This window comes from Pseudorasbora parva, chromosome 18, assembly GCF_024679245.1.
Source record: "Pseudorasbora parva isolate DD20220531a chromosome 18, ASM2467924v1, whole genome shotgun sequence".
NCBI classification, from domain to species: domain Eukaryota; kingdom Metazoa; phylum Chordata; class Actinopteri; order Cypriniformes; family Gobionidae; genus Pseudorasbora; species Pseudorasbora parva.
The window spans coordinates 34,912,099-34,937,447 of record NC_090189.1 but is presented as its reverse complement, the minus strand read 5'-3'; the positions used below and the strand labels follow the sequence as shown (position 1 = coordinate 34,937,447).

General features: G+C 37.3%; 1 protein-coding gene across 1 annotated transcript in view; it reads right to left on the bottom strand.

The window, feature by feature from the left end:
- The window catches only part of kif4 (kinesin family member 4), a 100,486-nt gene that overhangs the window by 5,101 nt on the left and 70,036 nt on the right, over nucleotides 1-25,349 (bottom strand). Inside the window, exons 22-28 of the mRNA XM_067424034.1 lie at nucleotides 24,173-24,270; nucleotides 22,103-22,232; nucleotides 18,838-19,008; nucleotides 17,424-17,528; nucleotides 11,969-12,046; nucleotides 11,750-11,842; nucleotides 11,466-11,627 (exon numbers count right to left, since the gene is read on the bottom strand). Coding sequence (XP_067280135.1) covers nucleotides 11,466-11,627; nucleotides 11,750-11,842; nucleotides 11,969-12,046; nucleotides 17,424-17,528; nucleotides 18,838-19,008; nucleotides 22,103-22,232; nucleotides 24,173-24,270 — 837 coding nt within the window. The remainder of the gene's footprint in view (nucleotides 1-11,465; nucleotides 11,628-11,749; nucleotides 11,843-11,968; nucleotides 12,047-17,423; nucleotides 17,529-18,837; nucleotides 19,009-22,102; nucleotides 22,233-24,172; nucleotides 24,271-25,349) is intronic.

The window sequence follows — 25,349 nt, the reverse complement described above, 5'->3', positions numbered from 1 at the left end:
ACGTAAATCAAAAGTGGCCTTTGTCAGGTCTAGAGTTAAGAGGTTAGAAAAAAGTGAACAAAATTCCTCGTATTTTTTCAATCTTGAAAGACGGCGTGAAAAACTTAACACAATTCACTATCTGAATGTTAATGGCCATATTACGGATGATTATCAAATTATTTCTCACTTCTGTCATAACTTTTTTGCTAATCTTTATAAATTGAACTATTGTGCTTCTTAGATTCTTTAGAAAGTGTAAATTCAATTAGTGCTATAGAAAGTTTTTTGTGATCAGGATATACTATTAGAAGAGGTAGCTGAGGCCATAAAACATCTTAAATGTAACAAGTTGCCTGTCAATGATGGCATTACAGCAGAATTCTATCAACAATTCTCTTATAACTGTCGACACTCTGGAGCATACATTGCTTATGCTGCTCAGTCAGTTCATTTGGAATCAAAGCTCGTTAAAATTATTAACCAGATACTCTAATTTTTTGTGGAAAAACTCAACTCATTATATCTAAAAATCCATCGTAATGAATATTAGTGAAAGGGGTGTTCTTTATATTCTGGATTTTAGTTCTTTAAATTATACCTTTATAATTAACTAGTTAAAACCGTTTAGAAAGACTTTATGGAAATTTTTTCCCAATTTTTTTTTTCTCAGTTTGTGGTCTGAATTTTCTTTTGTTATGCAACTACAAAAATTAGCATTTGATAATTAAGCATAATATTTTGCCTTATAAATATTAAATTTGGAATAACTAATATTTTTATAAAAGTATAAATCTATATTCCTTCAGAATTGGTTTGATAAAAATATCTTAGTCAATTAATCAATGGTCAAGGGTTACTGTTTTCATATAAGGAATTTAGATCATTTTCTGTTTCCTGTTTCTCCCAAAGAATTTTCAATTGTTATGAGTTCAATCCCATCAGGCACTCTTTCTTTATCAAGAGGTACTCAATCTCTACTTCCAGTCTCTCTGAGTTTGGTCAGTACTCCTGTTGGCAAATTGCGTTTTGCTTCACCCTATAAAAATAATAATAGATCAGTCCGTTCACTATTTCAGCAGGATGCTGTTACATTACCACCTGTGACCGCTTACTGGAATAATGCAGTTGATAATAAATGTTGGAAAAAATTGTGTTTTTTTTTTTTTTTTTTTACACACCATTAAAGCAAAAAAAAATATTTTTAAAAAAAGATTTATTTTAAAAGTAGTCATAAGTGTTACCTGCTTAGTCACTACCTAAAGTTCAAAAACGATATTCCCTCCAGTTGCTCTTTCTGTGACAACTCACAGAGGAAACTGTAGTTAAACTTTTTGGGCATTGTTTCTTTACTAAAATGTTTTGGCAATATGTATTAGGATTTATTAGGAAATAAAGGGGTGGTAAAACATTCTTTTGAAGGCCTGATTATGTTTGTGGGGTGCATTGTAACTTGTTAATGCTTTGTTTAAGAAAAACATTATTTTTTATATATTTTATTTATTCTACACTGCTCTGTATCTCCTTGTAAAAACGGTCTGATGGTTTACAGGTTCTATGAAGCTGGTCCCTCCAAAAAAAAAATGCAATGGGCTAGATTGGTTATCTGGCCTAGCTGTGTTTTGATTCGCTAACCGCCTAGTTCACATGTTTGATGACCGGCAAGTTATCACAGGCTGTGGGCAGGGCACCGCCATTACATGTTTTCAATACTGACAGGCTCAGGGAGTCGGAGCCTGCTGGATTTACAACAGAAGATCATCCACTTCTCCTGAATGAGAAGCGACATTTTTCTGATTGTGTAATGTAATTTGAAGTGTATAAAACCTAAAATAAACATTAAAAGACACTGAGTGAGAGACTGACTCCGCTCACTTTCAGTCTCAGTGCCAGTTTTGAATTTGTCAGTTGATCACTGAACATTCTAATCATATGTGATCGTCTGCCTCTGAGGACCAGCCTATAATGTGATTGTATTTAAATACAGTTACACGAATAGTTGAACGATCAAGTATGGTGACAAAATAAAACGTGGCGCGTTTCTAATCGGATTAAAAAGGAGAACTATAATGTATGGCGGAATAGCACTTCTGAGAGTACTTTGGCTCGGCGCAGTAAAAAGTCACGGCCGAAACATCTTCCCTCACATTTCCCTATTGACAGAAATGAGAGAGTGAGGGGGTGAATGACCTGCAGTGAATGACCTGCAGATACCTGGGACCAAAGCAACAAAGGCTACCATCAGTAACACACTATGGGACTCAAATCCTGCAGTGCCAGACATGAAGTTTGCTGGAGAGCATTTGGATGATCCAGAAGAAAGAACACCTACTGTGAAGCATGAGGGTGGAAACATCATGCTTTGGGCCTGTTTTTTTTCTGCAAAGGGACCAGGACGACTGATCCGCATGAAGGAAAGAATGAATGGAGCCATGTATCTTGGGATTTGGAGTAAAAACCTCATTTTATCAGCAAGGGCATTGAAGATGAAACGTGGCTAGGTCTTTCAGTATGAAAATGATCTCAAACACACCGATAAGCAACAAAAGAAAGGCTTCGTAAGAAGCATTTCAAGGTCCTGGAGTGGCCTAGCCAGTCTCCAGATCTCAACCCCATAGAAAATCTTTGAAGGGAGTTGAAAACCCAAAACACCACTGCTCTAGGAGATCTGCATGGAGGAGTGGGTCCAACTAGTAGCAACAGTGAGTAAAAACTTTGTGGCGACTTAGTCACATGACTGAATTCCCTGGTCCTCTGTCTGCTGCTGATATCATCTGTTTGCCATGATTCACCTGCACTGTCTTTGCAGCTTGTTACTACCATCTCTGTGTGAGATTAAATGGGTCCCTGGAGATGCATCAAGTTCTTCGTTTGCAATGTCTGTATCAGACCTGCAAACTCCTCAGACTAAAAAAGGTGACAGTGTCCGGCGGGGTCCGGGGGTGGGATATATATATATATATATATATATATATATATATATATATATATATATATATATATATATATATATATATATATATATATATATATATATATATGCTGCATTTACTTAATTAAAAATGTAGTAAAAAACGTAATACAGTGAAATATTCTACATCTGTTCCATACGTGAATCCATACGTGAATATATAGTAAAGTGTCATTTTTTCTGTAATCAAAGCTGATTTTATCATAATTTCTCCAGTCTTCAGTGTCACTAATCATTCTTATATTAGGATTTGATGCTCAACAAACATTTATGATTATTATCAGTGTTGAAAACAGTTTAGATGCTCACCATGACCTGCTTTTGCTGCTTCATTTTTGCGGAAAACACCATACCATTCAAACATTTGTGGTAAAATGAAAAAAGAGAGAAATTAATACTTTTGTTGATCAGACATATGCTACATTAAATTGATCACAAGTGATATTTTTAATATTACAAAAGATAATTGATTTAATAAATGCCGTCCATTGTACTCTCAAAGAATCCTGAAAAATAAAATGTATCATGGTTTCCACAACATTTTTAAATAGCACAACTGTTTTCAACACAGATAATAATCAAAAATGTTTCTTGATTATGAAATCCTCATATGAGAATGATTAGCGAAGGATCATGTGACACTGAAGACTGAAGTAATGATGATAAATTCAGCTTTGATCACATAATAATATACAATTATTTAATATAATAAATTACACTTTACTATATTCACATTGAAAAACTTTCAGTTGCTCAGTTGACGCTGTGTGCTTCAAGATCCTGACGCAAGTGAGCTAAGATTCCGATTGGCCCAGAGAAATGTCAGTTATAAGAATTATCCAATAATGTTTCGCATGTCGCATATTTTTTTCTGAGTTTACCAAGTTGCTGACACTTCTTAGTCCACTGTCCGTCTATGGTCTTGACTGGTGATGGTAATTTCCAGCAAAACTGCTACCTTTAGACATTTTGGATGGTTTTGACTTAAAACAGTATGTTATTTTTCTGACCCATAGGCTGGGCCATATATTGTAAGTGGTATGTTGGTTTCCAATCTCTGCATACATAGTATTGGCATGAGTATAAGTGACCATACATTTATTACTTTTGACATAAATGTTATGGCTTCACAATTCATTTCAGAGCGCACTATCAAATTTCCTAACATCAAGCACATGGACTTCACTTTTTTGACTTCTGTCTCTGGGCTTCCCCCTGCTAACTCTTTTGAGCACTATAATTCCATGTTATCTTCACTTCTGGATGAGTTTGCACCTGTGAGAGAATGGGTTGTTACTTTTAGGAAACCCTGTAAGGGGTTTACCCCGGATTTACATTTAATTCAGTACGTTTACATTTCTTTACAGTCAACAACAGTGCGTACCATTCTGCTTTGAATATCGCACTTAAGAACTATTATTCAAGCATTATTGGTAACATTGCAAGTGATTCCAAATCGCTGTTTAAGACTGTTGACAAGCTTCTTAAAACAATTTAAGAATTGTTCACTCCTCTGTTGACCAGTGCAGAAGTTTCTTAGTTATTTCACTGGTAAGATTGAGGGTATATATAGCTCTTTAAACACCATCACTCCACTTGAGCTAGTTGATATTCAGCCTTCAAATTCCCCAACCACTACCATTTCGAAATTTGAAATGGTTGGAGATGATTTTATTAAGTACAGTTAAAGCCCTATTCACATGGGACTAGTATTAGTAAAGTAAAAATTCCCCCGCAAATTACCTACCATATTTTGGCGCACACCAAGGTCCTGTGATAATAGTAGTCCTGTGCGAATCGACATCTCTGTGATTTGGCCAGGATTAGGCGGATCGTATATAATTTTTGCACGTTTCTTCCTGTGAGCATTTATATCTTTATCTTTCACGAAGAATGGAGTCTGCATTCATAATGCGCACCGTTATGAATTCCTGTGCAGCCGCACGGATTATACTTTCACTTTAGAATGGGTATAAATTTGGGAGTAAACTGATTGAATGGTGTGTTTAATATTAACATCAATACTGTTCTTAATGAAAAACAGAACAGAACAGTACAGTACAATGACAAGCTTGTTCAAATAGGCGCTTTTACATTTAGTTTTGAAACAATCTTCCGCTGTATATTTTCAGCTTCTCACTCGTGATAAAAGAAATCTGATTCCTGCCACTGTTCTGAGCTCAGTTCCTGGCGTCTGTTCGCTAACTGAAAGAAATTATGTTTATTTATTACTATAAAATAATCAAAACGATATCGATGCCTGTCTATGATTTCATACAGCTATATCTATAACGAAGTCTTGACATCATATCCAGGAGAAGTCAGTAAATTTGAGTAAAATCACAGGCTTTGCTTATGCCGTAAGAATGCACCATGCAAAACTCAGATGTGATAATACTAGATAATACTAATCCCATGTGAATAGTGCTTAAGTCTATGAACTCTACTACCAGTATTTTGGATCTGGTTTCCTGCTCTGTTATTGTGAACTGCCTTGCATGACTTCAATTGTGAACTTGTCGTTGACTTCTGGAATTATTCCTTCAAAACTAAACATAGCTACCATTACACCAGTCCCTAAGAAGACTGGCTGTGATGTTTCTGATTTGTCCAATTACAGGCCTATTTCTAACCTCCCATTTTTGGTTAAAGTTCTTGAGCGTGTTGTAGCTACAGTGCCTTGGGAAAGTATTCGGCCCCCTTGAACTTTGCGACCTTTTGCCACATCTCAGGCTTCAAACAAAGATATAAAACTAATTTTTTTTGTGAAGAATCAACAATAAGTGGGACACAATTATGAAGTGGAATGAAATTTATTGGATATCAAACTTTTTTAAAAAAAATCAAAAACTGAAAAATTGGGCGTGTAAAATTATTCAGCCCCTTTACTTTTAGTGCAGCAACTCTCTCCAGAAGTTCAGTGAGGATCTCTGAATGATCCAATGTTGACCCAAATGACTAATGATGGTAAATAGAATCCACCTGTGTGTAATCAAGTCTCTGTATAAGTGCACCTGCACTGTGATAGACTCAGAGGTCCGTTTAAAGTGCAGAGAGTATCATGAAGAACAATGAACATACCAGGCAGGTCCGAGATACTGTTGTGGAGAAGTTTAAACCCGGATTTGGATGCAAAAAGATTTCCCAAGCTTTAAACATCCCAAGGAGCATCAGAAGTATCAGACCACTGCAAATCTACCAAGACCTGGCCGTCCCTCTAAACTTTCAGCTCATACAAGGAGAAGACTGATCAGATGCAACCAAGAGGCTCATGATCACTCTGGATGAACTGCAGAGATCTACAGCTGAGGTGGGAGACTCTGTCCATAGGACAACAATCAGTTGATACTGCACAAATCTGGCCTTTATGGAAGAGCAGCAAGTAGAAAGCCATTTCTTAAAGATATCCATTAAAAGTGTTGTTTAAAGTTTGCCTCAAGCCACCTGGGAGACACACCCAACATGTGGAAGAAGGTGCTCTGGTCAGATGAAAACAAAATTGAACTTTTTGGCAACAATCCAAAATGTAATGTTTGGCGTAAAAGCAACAGCTCATCACCCTGAACACACCATCCCCACTGTCAAACATGGTGGTGGCAGCATCATGGTTTGGGCTGCTTTTCTTCAGCAGGGACAGGGAAGATGTTTAAAATTGATGGGAAGATGGATGGAGCCAAATACAGGACCATTCTGGAAGAAAACTTGATGGAGTCTGCAAAAGACCTGAGATTGGGACGGTGTGGCGAGGGGGGCGTGGTTTCGCAAGGTCTGCGCGGTTAAAAGCCATTCACGAGCAGAGAGTGGGAAGAGAGGGACGCTGAGGACTCGTGGGAACGGCCGGGAGAAAAGAGACACTACTATATTGTCAAGTTTAAAAAGAGTGCAGTGGGAGAAACTGTTTAAGTGCACAAGGCGCCAGTTTATGTTGACACTGAGTTGAAAATAAAGACCCACAAGTTCCAGCTTATTACCGACCCTGCCTTCTTCCTTTCCACACCCACACACAACGAACCTTGTTACAGACGGAGATTTGTCTTCCAACAAGACAATGATCCAAAACAAAGATAAATCTACAATGGAATGGTTCAAAAATAAACATATCCAGGTGTTAGAATGGCCAAGTCAAAGTCCAGCAGACCTGAATCCAATCGAGAATCTGTGGAAAGAACTGAAAACTGCTATTCACAAACACTCTCCATCCAACCTCACTGAGCTCGAGCTGTTCTGCAAGGAGGAATGGGCAAAAATTTCATTCTCTCAATGTGCAAAACTGATAGAGACATACCCCAAGTGACTTACAGCTGTAATCGCAGCAAAAGGTGGCGCTACAAAGTATTAACTTAAGGGGGCCGAATACTTTCGCAATGCACTGTATTCAATTAAATAATTACCTAGCACTGAACGGTCTCTTTGCACCTTTTCAATCTGGGTTCAGAAGAGGGTATAGAACTGAAACCGCTTTAATTGAGGTCGTAAATGATCTTATTGTGGCTGATTGCGGCAAGGTTATTATAGTTTTGCATTTTTAAAATAGTTTTTATTTTATTGTTTTCAATTTTGCTACAAATTTCAGTTTAGTTTTAGTTAGTTTTATAAATGGTTTTGCTAGTTTTAGATTAGTTTTTATTTTGTAAACACATTTCTATTTAGTTTTTATATATTAAGTTTCAGTTTTAGTAATTATAGTTTAGCAGAGTTGCTAGAACGAAGTGTAGAGACCAAATCAAGATTTTTAATTTCTGCAAAGTTTAATGTTTGCACAGATTAGAGTTTACTCTTCTGCAGACATCTCAAAAATAAAATTAAAATAATGAAATAGATTTTATCTAATGCAGCATCTAAGGCTATATTCATGGCAAAAAGATTTTTTAAATAAATAATCCAAAACCTTTCATGCATAATCTTACTAAATAATTCCTTAAAGGACAACTCTGGTGAAAAACGAACCTACGGGTAATTAACAGATGGTTATCGAGTAGATCGTTCTCTGGGATGAGTTTTCATGAAAATCGAAATGTAAAGAGTTTTATCTCTAAAAACAGATTAGTTTATAACGCTAGCATGGGGCATAGGATAAGTAAAATTAAATCGCTAGTTAATACGACTAACAAGGCTCAAAATAGCCTCACACTAACACAGTAGCATAATGAGGGTCCCGGCATGCAAACCGAAGATTTAAGCACTTTGTAAGTGTACAAACAGTTTAATAAGATACTTTATTATCTTGCGATAATGCGATCACAATGTGTAGCGTGATATCTCTGCACCCAAGCAGCAGTGCTTTGCCTGTGCTTCCCCATAATATAGTCCCAAGTTATTATCAGTCTAGGGAATCGCCTAGTCTTAATTAGCATCGCTATTTGTACTCGTTGTGAATACGCAGGCCACAAAAATAATTAGGCAAGTTTATTTTTTATTTTTTACTCAGGACATGCTAGCTGGCAACATGATAATATTCATTATGCTAAGCTAGCAGTGACCCTGCCAAACTAAAACAATGCATGCACTGAGAACAAAAATGCATTTGCCCACATATCTAAATGTAGGAAAGAAGTTGAATAAGCCCTATTTCTAAAAACGGTGGAGTGTTCCTTTAACACACAAGGCACTTCATGGGACTGCACCCGAGTATCTGCGTGATCTCATCAGTCCTAATTATATTAACGTCTGCTATATAACATTTATATAATAAACATTTAAATAATTACAGCTCTGTGAAAATAATTTTTTAGGCCCATCTCTAGGAGACGTTTAAACGCAGAAATAAAAACAGTGCTCTGTCATCAGTATTTCATAATCTATTCTAGACTGACACTATTAATAATTTTGATAACATACCAGATGAGATGGACTCTGTAATATCTATAATGTATTTGTGATTTTGTTCTGACAATGTATTCCAGAAAATATATTCACACTTTAGTTGATTAAACACAAAACTTTTAAAACTGTAGTTTAAAATGGATGCTTATAAACTGCTCAAAATAATTAAAGGAACACTTTTTAATCAGAGAATAGCATCAAGTCAGTTAAACTCCTGGGATATTGCTTTGGTCAGTTAAGTAACAGTGCTTTAGTGTTAAAGGGGGGGTGAAATGCTGTTTCATGCATATTGAGCTTTTTACACCTTTAAAGACTTGGATTCCCATCCTAAACATAGACAAAGTTTCAAAAACTAATGTTGGACGTTTGATGGAGTTTTTCTCTGTTAAAAATACTCCTTCCGTTTTCTCACAAGTTTCGGCGAGTTTTTTTCGAGTATGGGTCTACTTGACGTTAAATAGATCGGAAGGTCCTTGTATGGGCCGTACGTGCTCTTATCCCGGTAGGGTGCGCGCGCGCGTAACTAGAGGGAGAGAGAGGAAATGCACGGCGTAAACTCTCTCAGGTGCAGATCCAGTCGTCCGTGAACACTTATAACGCGCCGCGCTCCACTTTATTCCTATGGGTGACGTCGAGTGACTTCAACGCTTCAGCACAGCATTCCGGGAAGGCAGCGCTGCATTTGAACCGATTTGAACGCAGAAATGACGGGAAGCTTCAAGGCATCGCAAAGTGGATTCCACGGTCACTGCTGTCACAGGACTTCACCAAATCATACCAAAGAAGTGTGTTTTTGACAGAGCGGTCCCAGCGATAAAGGTTCGGTCCTTGGAAGCAGCCGGTGAGTAAATCAACATCAAATGTCTCTGCTATTGGCTACCGTCGCATGAGTAAACATCAGTAAACGATACGATCGCGTGCTTCGTCATTCAAATGCGCTAACGTTTACTCCATTGTTGTTCTGTTACACTGACTCTGACGTGCAAAACCGTTTTTCTTGCTACCTCTAAGGTCTAACGTTAGTCACATACAATAGTCCATAAACCAAATCATGTCCTCATAAACTGCACGTAAAGACACACAAAGGCCCCTAAATACAGTACATACCACAGAGACGGACATTCTGATGTTGCCGTTTCTCCTGTTCAATTTATTTCAGCCTCAGATTTGATTGTGGATCATTATCTGTATTAGCTGAGATAGCATGGGTTTCTCCACGCTTGAGGACGTCACCGCTTTGCGCGCTTGTCATTCTTTAGCTCCGCCCACACGATACGCCTCCAGGCGCTCGGTTTTTTCCGGAAAGACTCGGTACAGCCCATATTTCTTTTATAAATATGATAAAACTAAAGACTTTTCGGAGATATGAAGGATGCAATACTACTCTATAGGTACTCAAGATTGACATGAGATTGACTGAAACTGAGTGTTTCACCCCCCCTTTAATGAAATTAACAACTGGTGCACTAGATGGGCAACAGTGAGACAACCACCCAAACAGGAATGGTTTTACAGGTGGAGGCCACTGAAATGTTTTCCCTACTCCTCTTTACAGACTGTTTTTCACTAGTTTTCCATTTGGCTAGGGTCAGTGTCACTACTGGTAGCATGAGGCGATACCTGGACCCTACAGAGGTTGCACAGGCAGTCCAACTCCTCCAGGATGGCACATCAATAGTTGCCATTGCCAGAAGGTTTGCTGTGTCTCCCAGCACAGACCCAAGAACATGGAGATTTCAGGAAGTCAGACAGTTACTCTAGGTGAGCTGGAAAGGGCCATAGAAGGTCCTTAACCCATTAGCAGGACCCGTATCTCCTCCTTTGTGCGAGGAGGGGCAGGATGAGCACTGCCAGAACCCTACAAAATGAACTCCAGCAGGCCACTGGTGTGAATATCTCTGACCAAAAAATCAGAAACAGACTTAATTAGGGTGGCCTGAGGGCCTGACATCCTCTAGTGGATCCTACATCCACATTGTGTTCCTGTTCATCCGACGCTGCCAGGTTGCACCTCAAACTGTCCAGGTACTCAGTGATGCCATGGAGCAGATCTGGGAGGAAATACACCAGAACACCATCCGTTGTCTCTCTAGGAGCATGCCCCAACTTTTTCAGGGGCCATACAAAATACTGATTACCATTTTGAGTTGAGTTGTTCATTTTTTCACTTTGATTTTCGGGGAGTTAACCAAAACCAATATCGGTTGATCACTAGTTTACATTATGTCAACAGTGTCAACAGAAGAAATTATTGAATGAAGTTTTTAATTTTGTTTATGCACAAATTATTCTTGTTGCTTCATAAAATTAAGGTTGAACACCTGTAGTCACAGAGACTATTTGAATCGTCTTTACTACCTTTCTGGGCCTTGAAAAGTGGTAATTACATTGCTATGGAGGGGTCAGAGAGCTCTCAGATTCCATTAAAAATACCTTCATTTGTGTTCCGAAGATGAACGAAGGTCTTACAGGTTGAAGCGTGATAGTGAGTAATGACAATACATTTTTGGGAAAACTAACCCAAATTTAACAAATCTAACCTACAAGCTGATAAAGAAAAAAGTGTGCGCACATACCATTAAAAGCTGCATCAACCTCCAAGGTATATCCCAATGAGTATATTTATGAAAATATCTCAATTTACAATACATGTATCCCCACTCATACAAACTCCCCACTCATACAAACTCACCCCATTCATTTTCGACTTTTTGGAGCCCCGTCGTGTTCTGTCATTTTTCTCTGGACGCCATTCGTCCTCTTCTTTCTCAGACTCTGATGGAGAGATGAGTTCATCAAGATCTATGGGCTCTTGCAGACGTGCCCGAGCAGTGGAGTAGCTTTTGGCTTTAGGCTGGATTTTGGGGATAGGTTGAGAAAGACAGGGGTCAGAATGGACCTGTAAATCATTTTTTATTCCCTCTCAAAAACAAAAAATAAAATGCAGTCAACAAACCACAAAGCAATAAGGTTTACCTTGGGTGGAACATATTCAAAAGATGTATCAGGTGACTCATTCACAGAAGAAAGGACTTTCTTTGCACTGGTCAGCTGGGCCAGAAGTAATTTCTGTGGAGATTCACCCCAATACAAAAGTTTTCAATTTGTAAGCACAACTTGTATAGAGAACTCATTTAAGAAATTCAATTTCTACTTTGTTCAAGTATGAAGAAATTTTAGAGAAAAAACTTGTACCTGCTTGTATTGTTCATTTTCATCCTTGAGTTTTTGGTTTTGATCATCAAGTTTTCTCAGTTTTTCAATTTCCTCTTCCTGTGACAGAAAGCAGCCCATTTATATTTTTTTTACATGTTCACCATTTTATTTGCTGAATGGATATTATGTGTAATTAGGGCCAGAGCACCGATGGTGTGAGGACCCTATGGTAATTGCTCAGCCTATTATTATTATTCTCCCAAATTAGTCACATTTTTGAAGGCCTAAACATGCCTGAAAACTCACAAAACTATGCACATGCGTCAGAAGTGGTGAAAATTTAAGTTTCAGAATTTGGCATGGCAAAAGGGCGCCACCTACAACATTTTAATGAAGTGCCCCTCCTGCTATGTTTCATGTACAGGTATGAAATTCAGTAGACACATGTAACAGCCCAATACATAAAAGTATCATGGTATAACATCTGAAAACCAACAGGAAGTTTGCAAATGTTGCCATTTTACAGACATCTTACTTTAACAAACCCCTCTTAGAGATTTAATCAGATCAAAATCATAATAATGATATGATAACTCTGTACGCAATCGGAAAAGTCCTTCAACCAATCAGACCACAAGAGGCATGATCAACAGGCTTCGACCCATCGTTTCTCTATTTGTCATCGCGTTAAACCCACCCATAGCGTGCCAGGTGGATAAGCCAGTTTGCGATTGGTTCCTGCAAAAGTGTAACAGAAGCAGTAGAAATGAATGTACAGGTTTCCAGACTGAGTTGCCAGGCGAAATCAAATCGCCAGCAGATCAGGCTGGGTTTACCCAGTCTATTATATTTATTCATGACACAGAGTGATATTTTTCAAATGTTTATTTATTTTAATGTTGATGATTTTAACTGACAACTAAGAAAAATCCACAAACTCATTATCTCAGAATATTGTAAAAAGGTTCAATATTGAAGACACCTGGTTCCACACTAATCAGCTAAGTAACTCAAAATACCTGCAAAGGCCTTTAAATGGTCTCAGTCTAGTTCTGTATACTACACAATTATGGGGAAGACTGCTGACTTGACAGTTGTCCAAAAAAACGACCATTGACACCTTGCACAAGGAGGGTAAGACACAAAAGGCCATTGCAAAAGAGGCTGGATGTTCACAGAGCTCTGTCCAAGCACATTAATAGAGAGACGAAGGGACGGAAAAGATGTGGTGGAAAAAAGTGTACAAGCAATAGGGACAACCGCACCCTGGAGAGGATTGTGAAACAAAACCCATTCAAAAACTTGGGGGGATTCACAAAGAACTGGACTGCAGCTAGAGTCAGTGCTTCAAATATGCAACGTAAACCCCAACACAGATGTAGGAGTTTCAGCTGTCACATTCCTTGTGTCAAGCCACTTTTAAACAACAGACAGCGCCAGAAGAGTGTCATCTGGGCTTAAGACAGCAAGGACTGCTGAGGGGTACGAAGTTATTTTCTCTGATGAAAGTCAATTTTGCATTTCCTTTAGAGATCAGGGTCCCAGAGTCTAGAGGAGGAGGAGAGGTACACAATCCACGTTGCTTGAGGTCCAGTGTAATGATTCCACAGTCAGTGATGGTTTGGGGTGCCATGTCATCTGCTGGTGTTGGTCCAACTGTGTTTTCTGAGGTCCAAGGTCAATGCAGCCATATACCAGGAAGTTTTAGAACACTACATGCTTCCTGCTGCTGACCAACTTTATGGAGATGCACACAGTGCCAAAGCAACCAGTACCTGGACCCGTTCATTGCTACTATGGTATGCCTGTTTTTAATTGGCCAGCAAACTCGCCTGACCATAACCCCATAGAAAATCTATGGGGTATTGTGAAGAAGAAGATGCATTATGCCAGACCCAACAATCCAGAAGAGCTGAAGGCCACTATCAGAGCAACCTAGGTTCTCATAACCCCCGAGCAGTGCCACACTGTAGACAGTTCGACTACATGCCACGCCATATTGCTGCAGTAATACTAGTTTTATAATATATATATATATATATATATATATATATATATATATATATATATATATATATATATATATATATATATATATAGCAGCAATATGGCGTGGCATGGAGTCGAATATATTATACTCGTATACATACTCATACTTTTCAGTCTGAGATACTGAATTTGGGATTTTCCTTAGTTGTCAGTTATAATCATCAAAATTCAAAGAAAAACATTTGAAATGTATCAGTCCATGTGTAATGAATAAATATATTATACAAGCTTCAATTTTTTAATGGAATTAGTGAAATAAATCAACTTTCTGATGATATTCTAACTATATGACCAGCTCCTGTGCAGGCTAATATTCAGTTACATTCATAGCACCACCTGTGAGCATCAGGAAATTGAATCATTAAGATTTAACCAGAACAACATGATATTTGGTCAGCCAAATCTCAAGGCCTTGCTGATATTAAATTGTGAAGATATTGAGTTGTTGCAGAAGATTTTTGGTCTGTGGCTGCCTCACAAAGTCTAATGTTTTGCTATGGTACAGGAACTGGTACGGTTGTAAGTCAGGCATACAATGTCCGATCTGCCCCAAACTTCACATGTTTGATATTAGTCCTGGCTTGAAGACATCTATATGCCAATATTCCTCTATAGTCAAAGTGCCACCTTCTGGCAACAGGAAGTTGAATTGACTTTGCCATTTGTCTTCTTTATTTACTCGCTTAAATGGACGTCGCCCACTATTCGCCTTTTTCCTGAGGCCACTGGGTGGCAGTGGTCCTGTGTCCTGTGTCTGGGGAGTCAGGAGACAAGCTGTTCAAGTTAAGGAATAGGAATGTTGTCTAATACAAGCTTCTAGTTGCTTAACTGTCTTATGTCGTCTTCGTCGCATCTTCCTCTTTATGATGCGCAAAATGTTTTCTATTGGTGAAAGATTTGGACTGCAGGCTGGCCATTTCAGTACCCGGATCCTCCTCCTACGCAGCAATGATGTTGTAATCGATGCAGTATGTGGTCTGGCATCGTCATGTAAGAAAATGCAAGGTCTTCCCTGAAAGAGACGATGTCTGGATGGGAGCATGTTCTAGAATTTGGATGTACGTTTCAGTGTTGATGGTGCCTTTCCAGATGTGTAAGCTGCCCATGCCACACGCACTCACGCAACCCTAATACCATCAGAAATGCAGGCTTCTGAACGGAGCGCTGATAACTTGTGTTGTCCTTGTCCTCTTTAGTCCGGATGACATGGCGTCCCAGTTTTCCCAAAAGAACTTCACATTTTGATTCGCCTGACAACAGAACAGTTTTCCACAGTTCATTTTAAAAGAACCTTGGCCCAGAGAAAATGTCTGCGCTTCTGGATCATGTTTAGATGTGGCTTTTTTTAACCTATAGAGTTTAAGCCGGCAACAGCAAAAGGCACAGTGGATTGTGTTCACTGACAAGTTTTCTGGAACTATTCCTGAGCCCATGTTGTGATTTCCATTACAGTAGCATTCCTGTATGTGATGCTGTGCCGTCTAAGGGCCCGAAGATCACGGGAATCCATTATAGTTTTCTGGCTTTGACCCTTATGTACAGAGATTTTTCCAGGTTCTTTGAATCTTTGGATAATATTTTGCACTGTAGATGAGAACTCCAAACTCTTTGCTTTCTCTGAGAAACTTCTTTCTGATATTGCTCCACTATTTTTCACCGAAGCATTGGGGGAAATGGTGATCCTCTGCCCATCTTGAATTCTGAGAGACACTGCTCAGAGGGGTTCTTTTTATACCCAATCATGTTGCCAATTGACCTAATTAGTTGCATATTGGTCCTCCAGTTGTTCCTTATATGTACATTTAACTTTTCCAGCTTCTTATTGCTACCTGTCCCAAATGTGTATGTGGGAATGTGTAGCTCTCAAGAAATCCAAAATGAGCCAATATTTGGCATGACATTTCAAAATGTATCACTTTCAACATTTGATGTGTTATCTATATTTTATTGTGAATAAAATCTAAGTTTATGAGATTTGTAAATAATTGCATTCTTTTTTATTCACAGTGTACAGTATCCCAACATTTTTGGAATCTGGTTTGTACTTGGTTACTAAGTCTTAGTTACTTAGTTATAATAATAATAATTAGTTATAAATGATAAAAAGTTAGTTATAAAAAGAATACTTTGTTATGCTAGCTGATATTAAAATTCAATGAAGATGGACGCTGCATAGACAGACTGGCGTCAGACAAGTTGGACCATAAGATATCAGAGGCTATATCGATAGTAACATTAGATGGGGATAAAGACTGGGAAAATCTGTAACTCTGACTATGAATGCTACACAAGGAGAAAAGATAACTCTCAGCATGAGAGACAGTCCTGTAGCCAGAAACTTTCTCCAGACATTATGTACAACATACGGCTAGAATCTTTAGCTGCGGGAAAAAAGCAGGACATGCAAATTATTGGACATTTGGAGACAAACAGAAGCACACTACAAACTTCAGAGATGGTTACATCAACAAAGACGGCCCCGACAAACAAAGTGACCCGAATGACTCATTTCATTGGAGGAAACAAGATCTGCAAGAATACTTTTCTGTTTCTTATGGGGTGAGTTTAGATAAACATCAAAGTTTGTCATTTTGTGTACATTCTAAAAACACATACACGTTATCTCATGTTTAGACCTTCCCATACCTACCAATTTTTATTAATTGTCATTTAAATTTAATCAGCATCGTATTACTTGCCAAAACAAACCATTACTATAATGTGCTTTTAGATGGTAATGCTAACATCTGCTATTCTTTATCATTATTAGTATGCGGTCCGATTTTTCCCGTAGTGTTTGTTGTTGCTATGCAAACATGCACCTTTACTGGGGATATGTAAATGAGCCCTATTTTCACTCAACCTGAAAAGTGTGCATGGGAAAGAGTCAAACAATTGACTTCTTAAAAAAAAAAACTGAAGAGCAAAAAAACCCTCAATATACTGACTTCTAAACTGCTTTTTATAACGATTACTTGTAATGTATTATATTTACAAGGTATGAATTATTATTTTTTTGTTAAATTAAACTTTTAAACAAATGATATCCCTGTCATACACCAGTACATTGACAAGTAATTACCTAGACTCGGACGGCCTGTTTCATAATCAATCAAATGAAAATTGACATTTCTAATAAGACCACTAATGATGTGTTTTGCACCAGTGCTTTGGAAAGTCGTCAAATCAAACAAAAAATCTAAAATCGCAATACAGCATAGTGTATTAGATTAGATGCTGTTTTCTACCTTTTGAGCTTTTGTAAAATGCCTACCTTCAAATGGCCACAACTTCTTCAAATGTTACCAGATTTCCATATGTTACACATCAACGGAAAGCTTGGAGAATAGACTTTCAGAGTCTGTGAATAACTCAAAATGCCCAGAACCGACTTGTGTCCCTACTTTCCGTGATTGGTCACATAAGTAATGTATGACATTCACACCTGGAACTTCAGACGTTGCATCAGCTCCTGCTCCCGTTTAGACACCTCCTCCTGCTTCTCCTGTGCCACAGGCTTACTTTGGAGCTGACCAAGGAGATACAGCACCTGGACAACACATTAGACATAAGGAACACTGGAAAGGCTAATATACATCAACAATAGGGATGTGACAGTAAGGACATTTTCCCACCGGTTAATCGACACGTAACAACACCAGTAATACCGGTATCACCGACTGGGCTTTCAAATCACTCATTCTAATCTGAATAAAAGTTAAGCTTCCATACGCATGAACTGAAAACCCTGTAAATGCGTGCTCTGTGTGGCCGTGCACATTTTAGTTTCGGTTTTGAATTAGTGCCAGTTCGGAAGCAGGTTGCTTGAATTGTGGGTACATTAGACCATATCAATGAAAAACACAACAAAACAGTACAATGACAAACTCCCTTATTGGGGCTTTTACATTTTGCTTTGAATCCAAATTTTTTGCAATCATCTCAGTCAGCTCTTCACTCTCTGATCAATGAAATCTGACTCCTGTCTGCCTGAGTTTGTGCAGAGACTAGTTCAGATCATGCTTTATTAAGCAGAAACGTTCAGTTTTTATTTGTATTGTATTGATACCCGAGACGCGGAGCTGAGCTTTGCGTCCGGTGTGCGACCCTCTTTAGGCACAATCGGCTTAAGAACATGCATGTAAACGCACTCAAAGTGTTCTTTTCCTCTCTAGGCAGGTATTTTTTTTTTGGTTTATTTATCAAAATGTTCTGTAATATATTTGTGTGATGTTCTTTATTTCGATGACGGCTTTAACATGTTATGAGAAAACGGTTTATGAATGTTTATCCACCACATTACCTTTTATTTTAAACCTAAATAAGAAAGACATCGTCAGTTAGTCTGTCAGATGGCAGGCAGTTTTGGTCGCTTTAGAGTTGTTGCTGTGTGCAGTGTGTAAAGAAAAACATTTTTTTTACCCTCCTGCTGACTAGTGTTGTGCCCCTCCCAGCCCATTCACACACACATAGATGATTCGACTATCAGTCGACCATAGAAAAATTTGACAATTCTGATTCGAATGTGTAAATCCTTAGTCTGGGACACCCCTACAATTTACTGTGAAGTAACCATTTTGAAATCACATTTTAAATTATTCGACAGTATAAAAAAAGTATAAAACAATTAAAATTACAAATATTCAATTCAACTTTCAGAAAATTATAAAACTTTAAAAGTAGTGTAAAAATAACAGCTTTAAGTACAAACATTAATTAAACTTTAGCAGAAAATCGACTTGCATCTAAATGTCAAAACTAAATGGAAAATCAAATGGAACTAAGGCAATTAATTATTTGCCTATATTACTCTGAAAATAGCAGCTAAACATCTATGAGGCACTTCTGTGCAACCAGACCTTCTCCTGGTGTCTCTGCTCCATTTCTACCAGGTGACTCTGGTGCTCCATGTCCATGGCAGACATAAGCTTGCGTTCATCACACAAGATCTTTTGCATATCCAGCAGGTTGGCTCTTTCCTGCTTCAGCTCACTCTCCAGCTTGGCATTGGTGGTCTTGGAGACTACAACCTGAAAAGTGTGCATGGGAAAGAGTCAAACAATTGACTTATAAAAAAAAAAAAACTGAAGAGAAAAAAACCCCTCAATATACTGACTTCAAAACTGCTTTTTATAACGATTACTTGTAATGTATTATATTTACAAGAAATGAATTATTTTTTTGTTAAATTAAACTTTTAAATAAATGATATCCCTGTCATACCCCAGTACATTGACAAGTAATTACCTAGACTCGGACGGCCTGTTTCATAATCAATCAAATGAAAATTGACATTTCTAACAAGACCACTAATGATGCGTTTTGCACCAGTGCTTTGGAAAGTCGTCAAATCAAACAAAAAAAATCTAAAAATCGCAATACAGCATAGTGTATTAGATTGAAAAAGGCTGCAATTTAATTAATAAAGCAGTAAGAATGTGATTTAGTGATTTTAAAGCCCCACTTGGCTACTTTTGCTCTCGGGCTCCCCCTACAGTTTGGAAAAAATAATGTCCTCAACTACTGTCGTAAGCTCTGTAATCCTACAACAGGGGATGCCATTGCGCGTGCATTTGTTGACATGACAACCCTGATAGCCCTGAACTAGTGATGCGTGGCTCGTCTCATAACCCGCGGACCCTGTATGTCTATTTAATGGTCGCGGGTGCGCGGCGGGTTGTAAAAATATATACAGTGGTGCGGTGCGGGCCAAATAACTTCATAAAAGCGTCCCACGGGTCGGTGCAGCACTAACAGTTCCCCTGAACACTGCAAGAGGATTTCGAGTTCTTCTGGCGTCGCGTGTGGAATGTCTTCATCCCAGGTAACGTTACAGTCAGTGGCATATGCTTCAGCATGTCATATGAATATAATTTCATGGGTTTTATTTTTTTCAAACGCCAAATAATCACGATGCTCACATTTACAAGCCAGTGTCATTATAGTAGTTTATTGGTTACCGTTTTACAGAATCTATATGATACTTCAGTTCAATGTTTGAGTGGTAGCTCACCGTAACAAGCATGACAGCATCGGTCGGGCACGCCTCCTCCAGCTCACGCCGACGAGCAAACGCTGGTCACATTTTGATCCTTGTCCTGCCTTTAATCCCATCACTTTTTCGTTTCCTCTTATTGCTTTCCTCCAACAAAACCTTTTCTTTCTTATGTGTCTGTGCTGCTTCGGACATGACTATATTATCCGACGAACAAAGTTGGGCTCGCACGTCTGAATGTAAGGAAGTGTGGGTGTTGGTGGAAGTGACGTATATGCCGTAAAGCAGTCGAATTTTGTAGTTCTTTTTGTTCTCGGGTTACTACCCGAAACCCGAAGTTTAAAAGTACGATTAAAAACGATACAGACCCCATCAGGCTATGGCAGACGTGTCATTCAACCTATTGTAAGTTGATTTATCATCACAAGAGTCTTAAAAAAAATATTATGAAGGTTGAAAAGTTACCTAGTGCTGCTTTAAAACTGCTGAAGGACCTTGCTAGGCATAACTAAGTATATAATCCATTGTGCTGTATCCAGTGAAGCGTAGCACTGTCTTGTACCCAGCTCATAACCAAGCTTTTTCAGCAATCTCTGCATACCAGTTTAACAAACATAACATGCACCACTGCGCCAGTTAGGCTGTGTTTTCACATTCACAAATTTTGTGGACAGATGATTGCATTATGATTTGCAAGATGTTTATAAACCTGCTTTCATAGAAACTGTAGTTTTCAGCCAAAATAAAAGCCAAGATTGCTGCACATTAAGTAAAATTTAAGGCTGTTTAGACCATTTTCTTATTCAATATTTAAATATGACATGATTCTAATTTCAACTTTTTAATTTAAAGTTACTTAAATATGAAACAAACTGACAATGGGTGGGGGCAAGTCACTCAATGCAACTGCAACTAATCATTGTCAATTCATAAAACAAAAAGATTGAAGGATGTAAGGAAGCTCATGTGTCCTGGCAGTCCAGTTAGATTTGAAATTGTCCATTTTTAAACTAAATTTGACCTGAATTAGTTAAGCAGTCTTAAACACTCCTAATTTTTCAGCATATTTAAGAGTATACTGTGGTGGACAGTATCAAATGTCGCACTGAGATCTAGTAACACCAACACTGAAATTTTACAACCATCATTTAGCCGATATTAAATATATTACAAATATATTAAATCCCCAAAGGTATAAAAGGACTTAGAAATGCTTAAAGCTACACTGTGTGATATTATTTTCCCCCATCTAGTGGTGAAAAGGTATATGACCATCCAGTGAATAATAGTTTCTGTTCCTCTCAATTCTGTTTTCGTTCTCCTACGGTGGCCGATTTAGTCCAAGATTAACATGGCCCTCTTCACATTCGACACGGTTCCATTGAGTGTTAAAACGCGAAAGGCGAAGCTTGAATTTATGGGTATGTCCCTCTTAGGCTAATGTACTTTAAAGATGGACGGGCAACATGGCGAGCAGCATTCAAACCCCTCACCCCTATGTATTTTCAATGGCATATTATAAACTTATGGCATATTATAACCAAATGTTTATTTTAAAGCACTGAATCGTTATTGAATTGAAAAAAAAGAAAAAAAAACCTACATATACACACATATATATATATATATATATATACATATATATATATATATATATATATATATATATATATATACACACACACATATATATATATATATATATATATATATATATATATATATATATATATATATATATATATATATATATATATATATATATATATATATATATATATATATATATATATATATATATATATATATATATAGTTTCTGTTTTAAAACTGAGCATAATGTAGAGATAAATTAAGGTGTTTTTATTATGAATAAGATTAAATCACTGGAGAGTTGTATTACTCCTGATTAATTAATATTTTTGTAAGTTGGTAAAGCTGTAAAAGTGAAATGTCATAAATAGATGTGAATTGTATCCCTTAGCAATGGAAACAAATGTAAAAAAAAGAAAGAAAAAAAAGAAACAATTTATCAGTCTACCCAGCCCTAGTACAAATACAACCAAGGTTCCAGAACCTTAAGCGCTTGGATAACTAAAATCATCAAATGAGATAAAATTTTGCCTTCACCTCAGCCATGAGGACCTTCAGGGCGCTCTTGGCCTCTACGATGGTTGTGACAGAATCCCAACGCTGTTTCATTCGCCCCTCATTATCCGCATCCAGAACTTTTTGCTGGAGGTCAGCTATTTGAGCACTCCTGAAAGAGTTTCGAGAAAGATATACATATACACACAGTGAATATAAAAAGTCTACAAACCCCTGTTAAAACAGCAGCTTTGAGACATGTAAAAAACAAAAGAAAGAAAATAAAAAAATACATCAGATCTTTTTCTACTTTTAATATATTGAAACCAACAAAATTCATGTAACAAAATAGACACCTAAAATTACCTGAGTGCATTAATTTTTTATATAAACAAAACTGTAATTTTAACAGGAGTTTAGACTTACTAAGCCATCTAATTTGATTCATATTCTTTTGGTTTCTCAGCCCAATATTTAAAAAAAAAAATTCAATGAAAATACAGATATCGGTAATATATATCGGCAAGTACTAACAAGTAACTACCTGGCTGGAATCGTTTAGTGGCTCGTCCTTCTGTTTGTGGTCTCACTTTTCAATCAATCAACTTTATTTATATAGCGCTTTTACAATGATGATTGTTTTAAAGCAGCTTCACAGTGTTAAACAGGACAATATTGCAACAAAATTTGATTTGGCTGTATAGTTGTTCTGGAGAAAACAGTGATTTTATCAGCTTATCTTAATGTATCAGAGCGACAATGTTGGCAGATCAGTATTATAGTTTATAGAATTAAATAAGACCTAACTAATTAATTTTATATGAATATTTAGTTGAATATTTAGTTGAATAATTTGGATCATAATTTTAGTGTCCCCAACTGAGCAAGCCAAGCCAAAGGCGACGGTGGCAACGAATCAAAACTCCACCAGGGCATGATGGAGAAAAATAAATCTTGGGAGAAACCAGACTCAGTCGGGGTGCCAGTTCTCCTCTGACCTATTAACACAGCTTCCTCATTAAGTTCCCAATTTGTGTGTGCAATTTATAATCAACAAATAACTGCTATTCCTGATTCATCCTCTTTTACCACCCTAACAGAAGGAGCTAGACTAAATATTCAAAATTATATCAAATCCACAATCTGAGTTCTAATGTATCATGGAATCATTTAAAAAACAAAACTGAATGTTCATTCATTTGGTCAGAGCAGCACTGATCCCTTTTTTTTCCATTTTTGTCACCAGATTGAGTTTGGGTTTGTGGGATTACAAATTTATAAACAGTTATATCAAGGATCCAATTTAATAGTATATACACTGAAAACATTTTGTACATAGTGTTTTACAGTTTGAGGTTAAGAGATTGACTACATTTTAATAAGATCAAGCTAATCAGCACATGTGTCTTGTCTTTACACACTTCTTGACCATTTAGCATGACAAGCCCAGAGCACAGTACTTTTGTCTGTGATAATGTGAAGGTATGAGCAATACTGTCAGAGTGATTAGATTTGCATCTATGCATTTGAATGACACTTATGCTGATAGGATTAGGACTGGTGAAACTGAAATGTCTGAGGTTTGTCCCTTTACCTATACATTTGCATTCCTTTGTTTAGACTGTCTCCTCCTGTACTGTGTAAGTCCCTCCCCCTGAAATGTGGATAAATTACAGAGTATACTGTTTTGAATGAGACTTGATAACTGCAGCTACTGACAGCATGCGTTCTCAATAAAGAGTAATGCCTGCTTGAAAGATATATCCAAGTTCTCCTGGTCTTCACATCTGAGTTTCCAACAGGTTCCTTGCCAGGATCACCTTTGAATTAATGAGTTGGATACACTTAATATTTAGAAATACTATATGGATTTGACTGCACTGACACTTGGATAAGAACTAAATGATGACAGTGATTTCTGCAAAGCTGCATTTCTTAATAGCTGAATTTAACTAATGTAATAATTGATTAACTTTACAGTTATTGAACAAATTCACCTGAATAAATGACACTACTGTCTTTTTATAGCTGCTTTACCCAGCAGGATAGTGGACTACAACTGAAATATGGACCACTTTTATGGTACTTTTTGTTTGTTTTGTTTTTTCTGACCTGAGCCCCATCTCTGTCTCCAGACTCTCCACTTGCTTGCTGATGGATGCTTCCAGCTCACCTTGGCCTTCCAACTCTGAAATGGTCAGCGTACGACGCTGAAAATAAATAAATTCATTTAAATGCATCAAACTTCTACTGACAATTGATTAAGGCATTAATCACAGTGTACACAGGGATAGTGAAACTTTTCTTTTAATTCTCATACTATGGTTTTAATAGGTCTGCAAAAATTATGAGACTATTATACACAAGTAACACAAATTTTCAAACATAAAAAAAAAAAAAAAAAAAAAACATTTTTACAAGTACTCCATACAAATCAAGCAGTTTAATCCAAGCAGGGCTCTGTCTCTTTCAATGCACTGGTCACACTGCAAAGTTTTACCCAAATGATAAGCATGGTCATTTCTGGTATGTATGGAAAAAATATATCAAAAAGGCAATGGCTCTAGAAGTGATAAGTCATTCTTGATCATGCAACTCCACAAACAGCACTGCAAAATCCAGTGAGAAGTGGTTTGTCACAAACCTCAATTGTTTAAAATTGTTTTTTCCAGCTGGAAAGGAGAACAATGGCATAAACGAACCACTTAAGGGTTTTGATCTGCAAATCACCAAAATTAACCATGGATCAACTGTAGTACTAACACATGTAACACCATGTTATTTATTTGCAGATTGGTGGTGTTACACTGTTATTAATGATAATAAATTGACATATGCACCTAAGATCAGTGCTTAACATTTAAATGCGCATTTCCAAAAGACAAAATTTCATATTGCCCCCACCTTCTCAAATATGTGTGCTTGAAAGGGCTGGGCGATATGGGGCAAAAAATATATCTTGATGTATTTTGCTATATCTCGATATCTTTACAGGAAAAATAACCCCCTAAAAACTACAGCAAAAACAAATATGCCAAATACCACAAATTCTTTTTTTTTATTATTGAAGTGCAAAGAGGTAGTCAGTTCATGTAGGAACAAAGTGCTTTTGTGACATTTAAAAAAAAACTCCCTGATTACATAAATAATAATTTAACTGTAAAAGAAAATAAATAATACATATAGTTAGCTTTCTTTTCATGCTTTCAAAAGATGAATCAAAGACTTCTTTTTTTACACATAAGTAAACAGTAAGCATTCTGCAGAAAGATGGGGGCATGATTGAGAT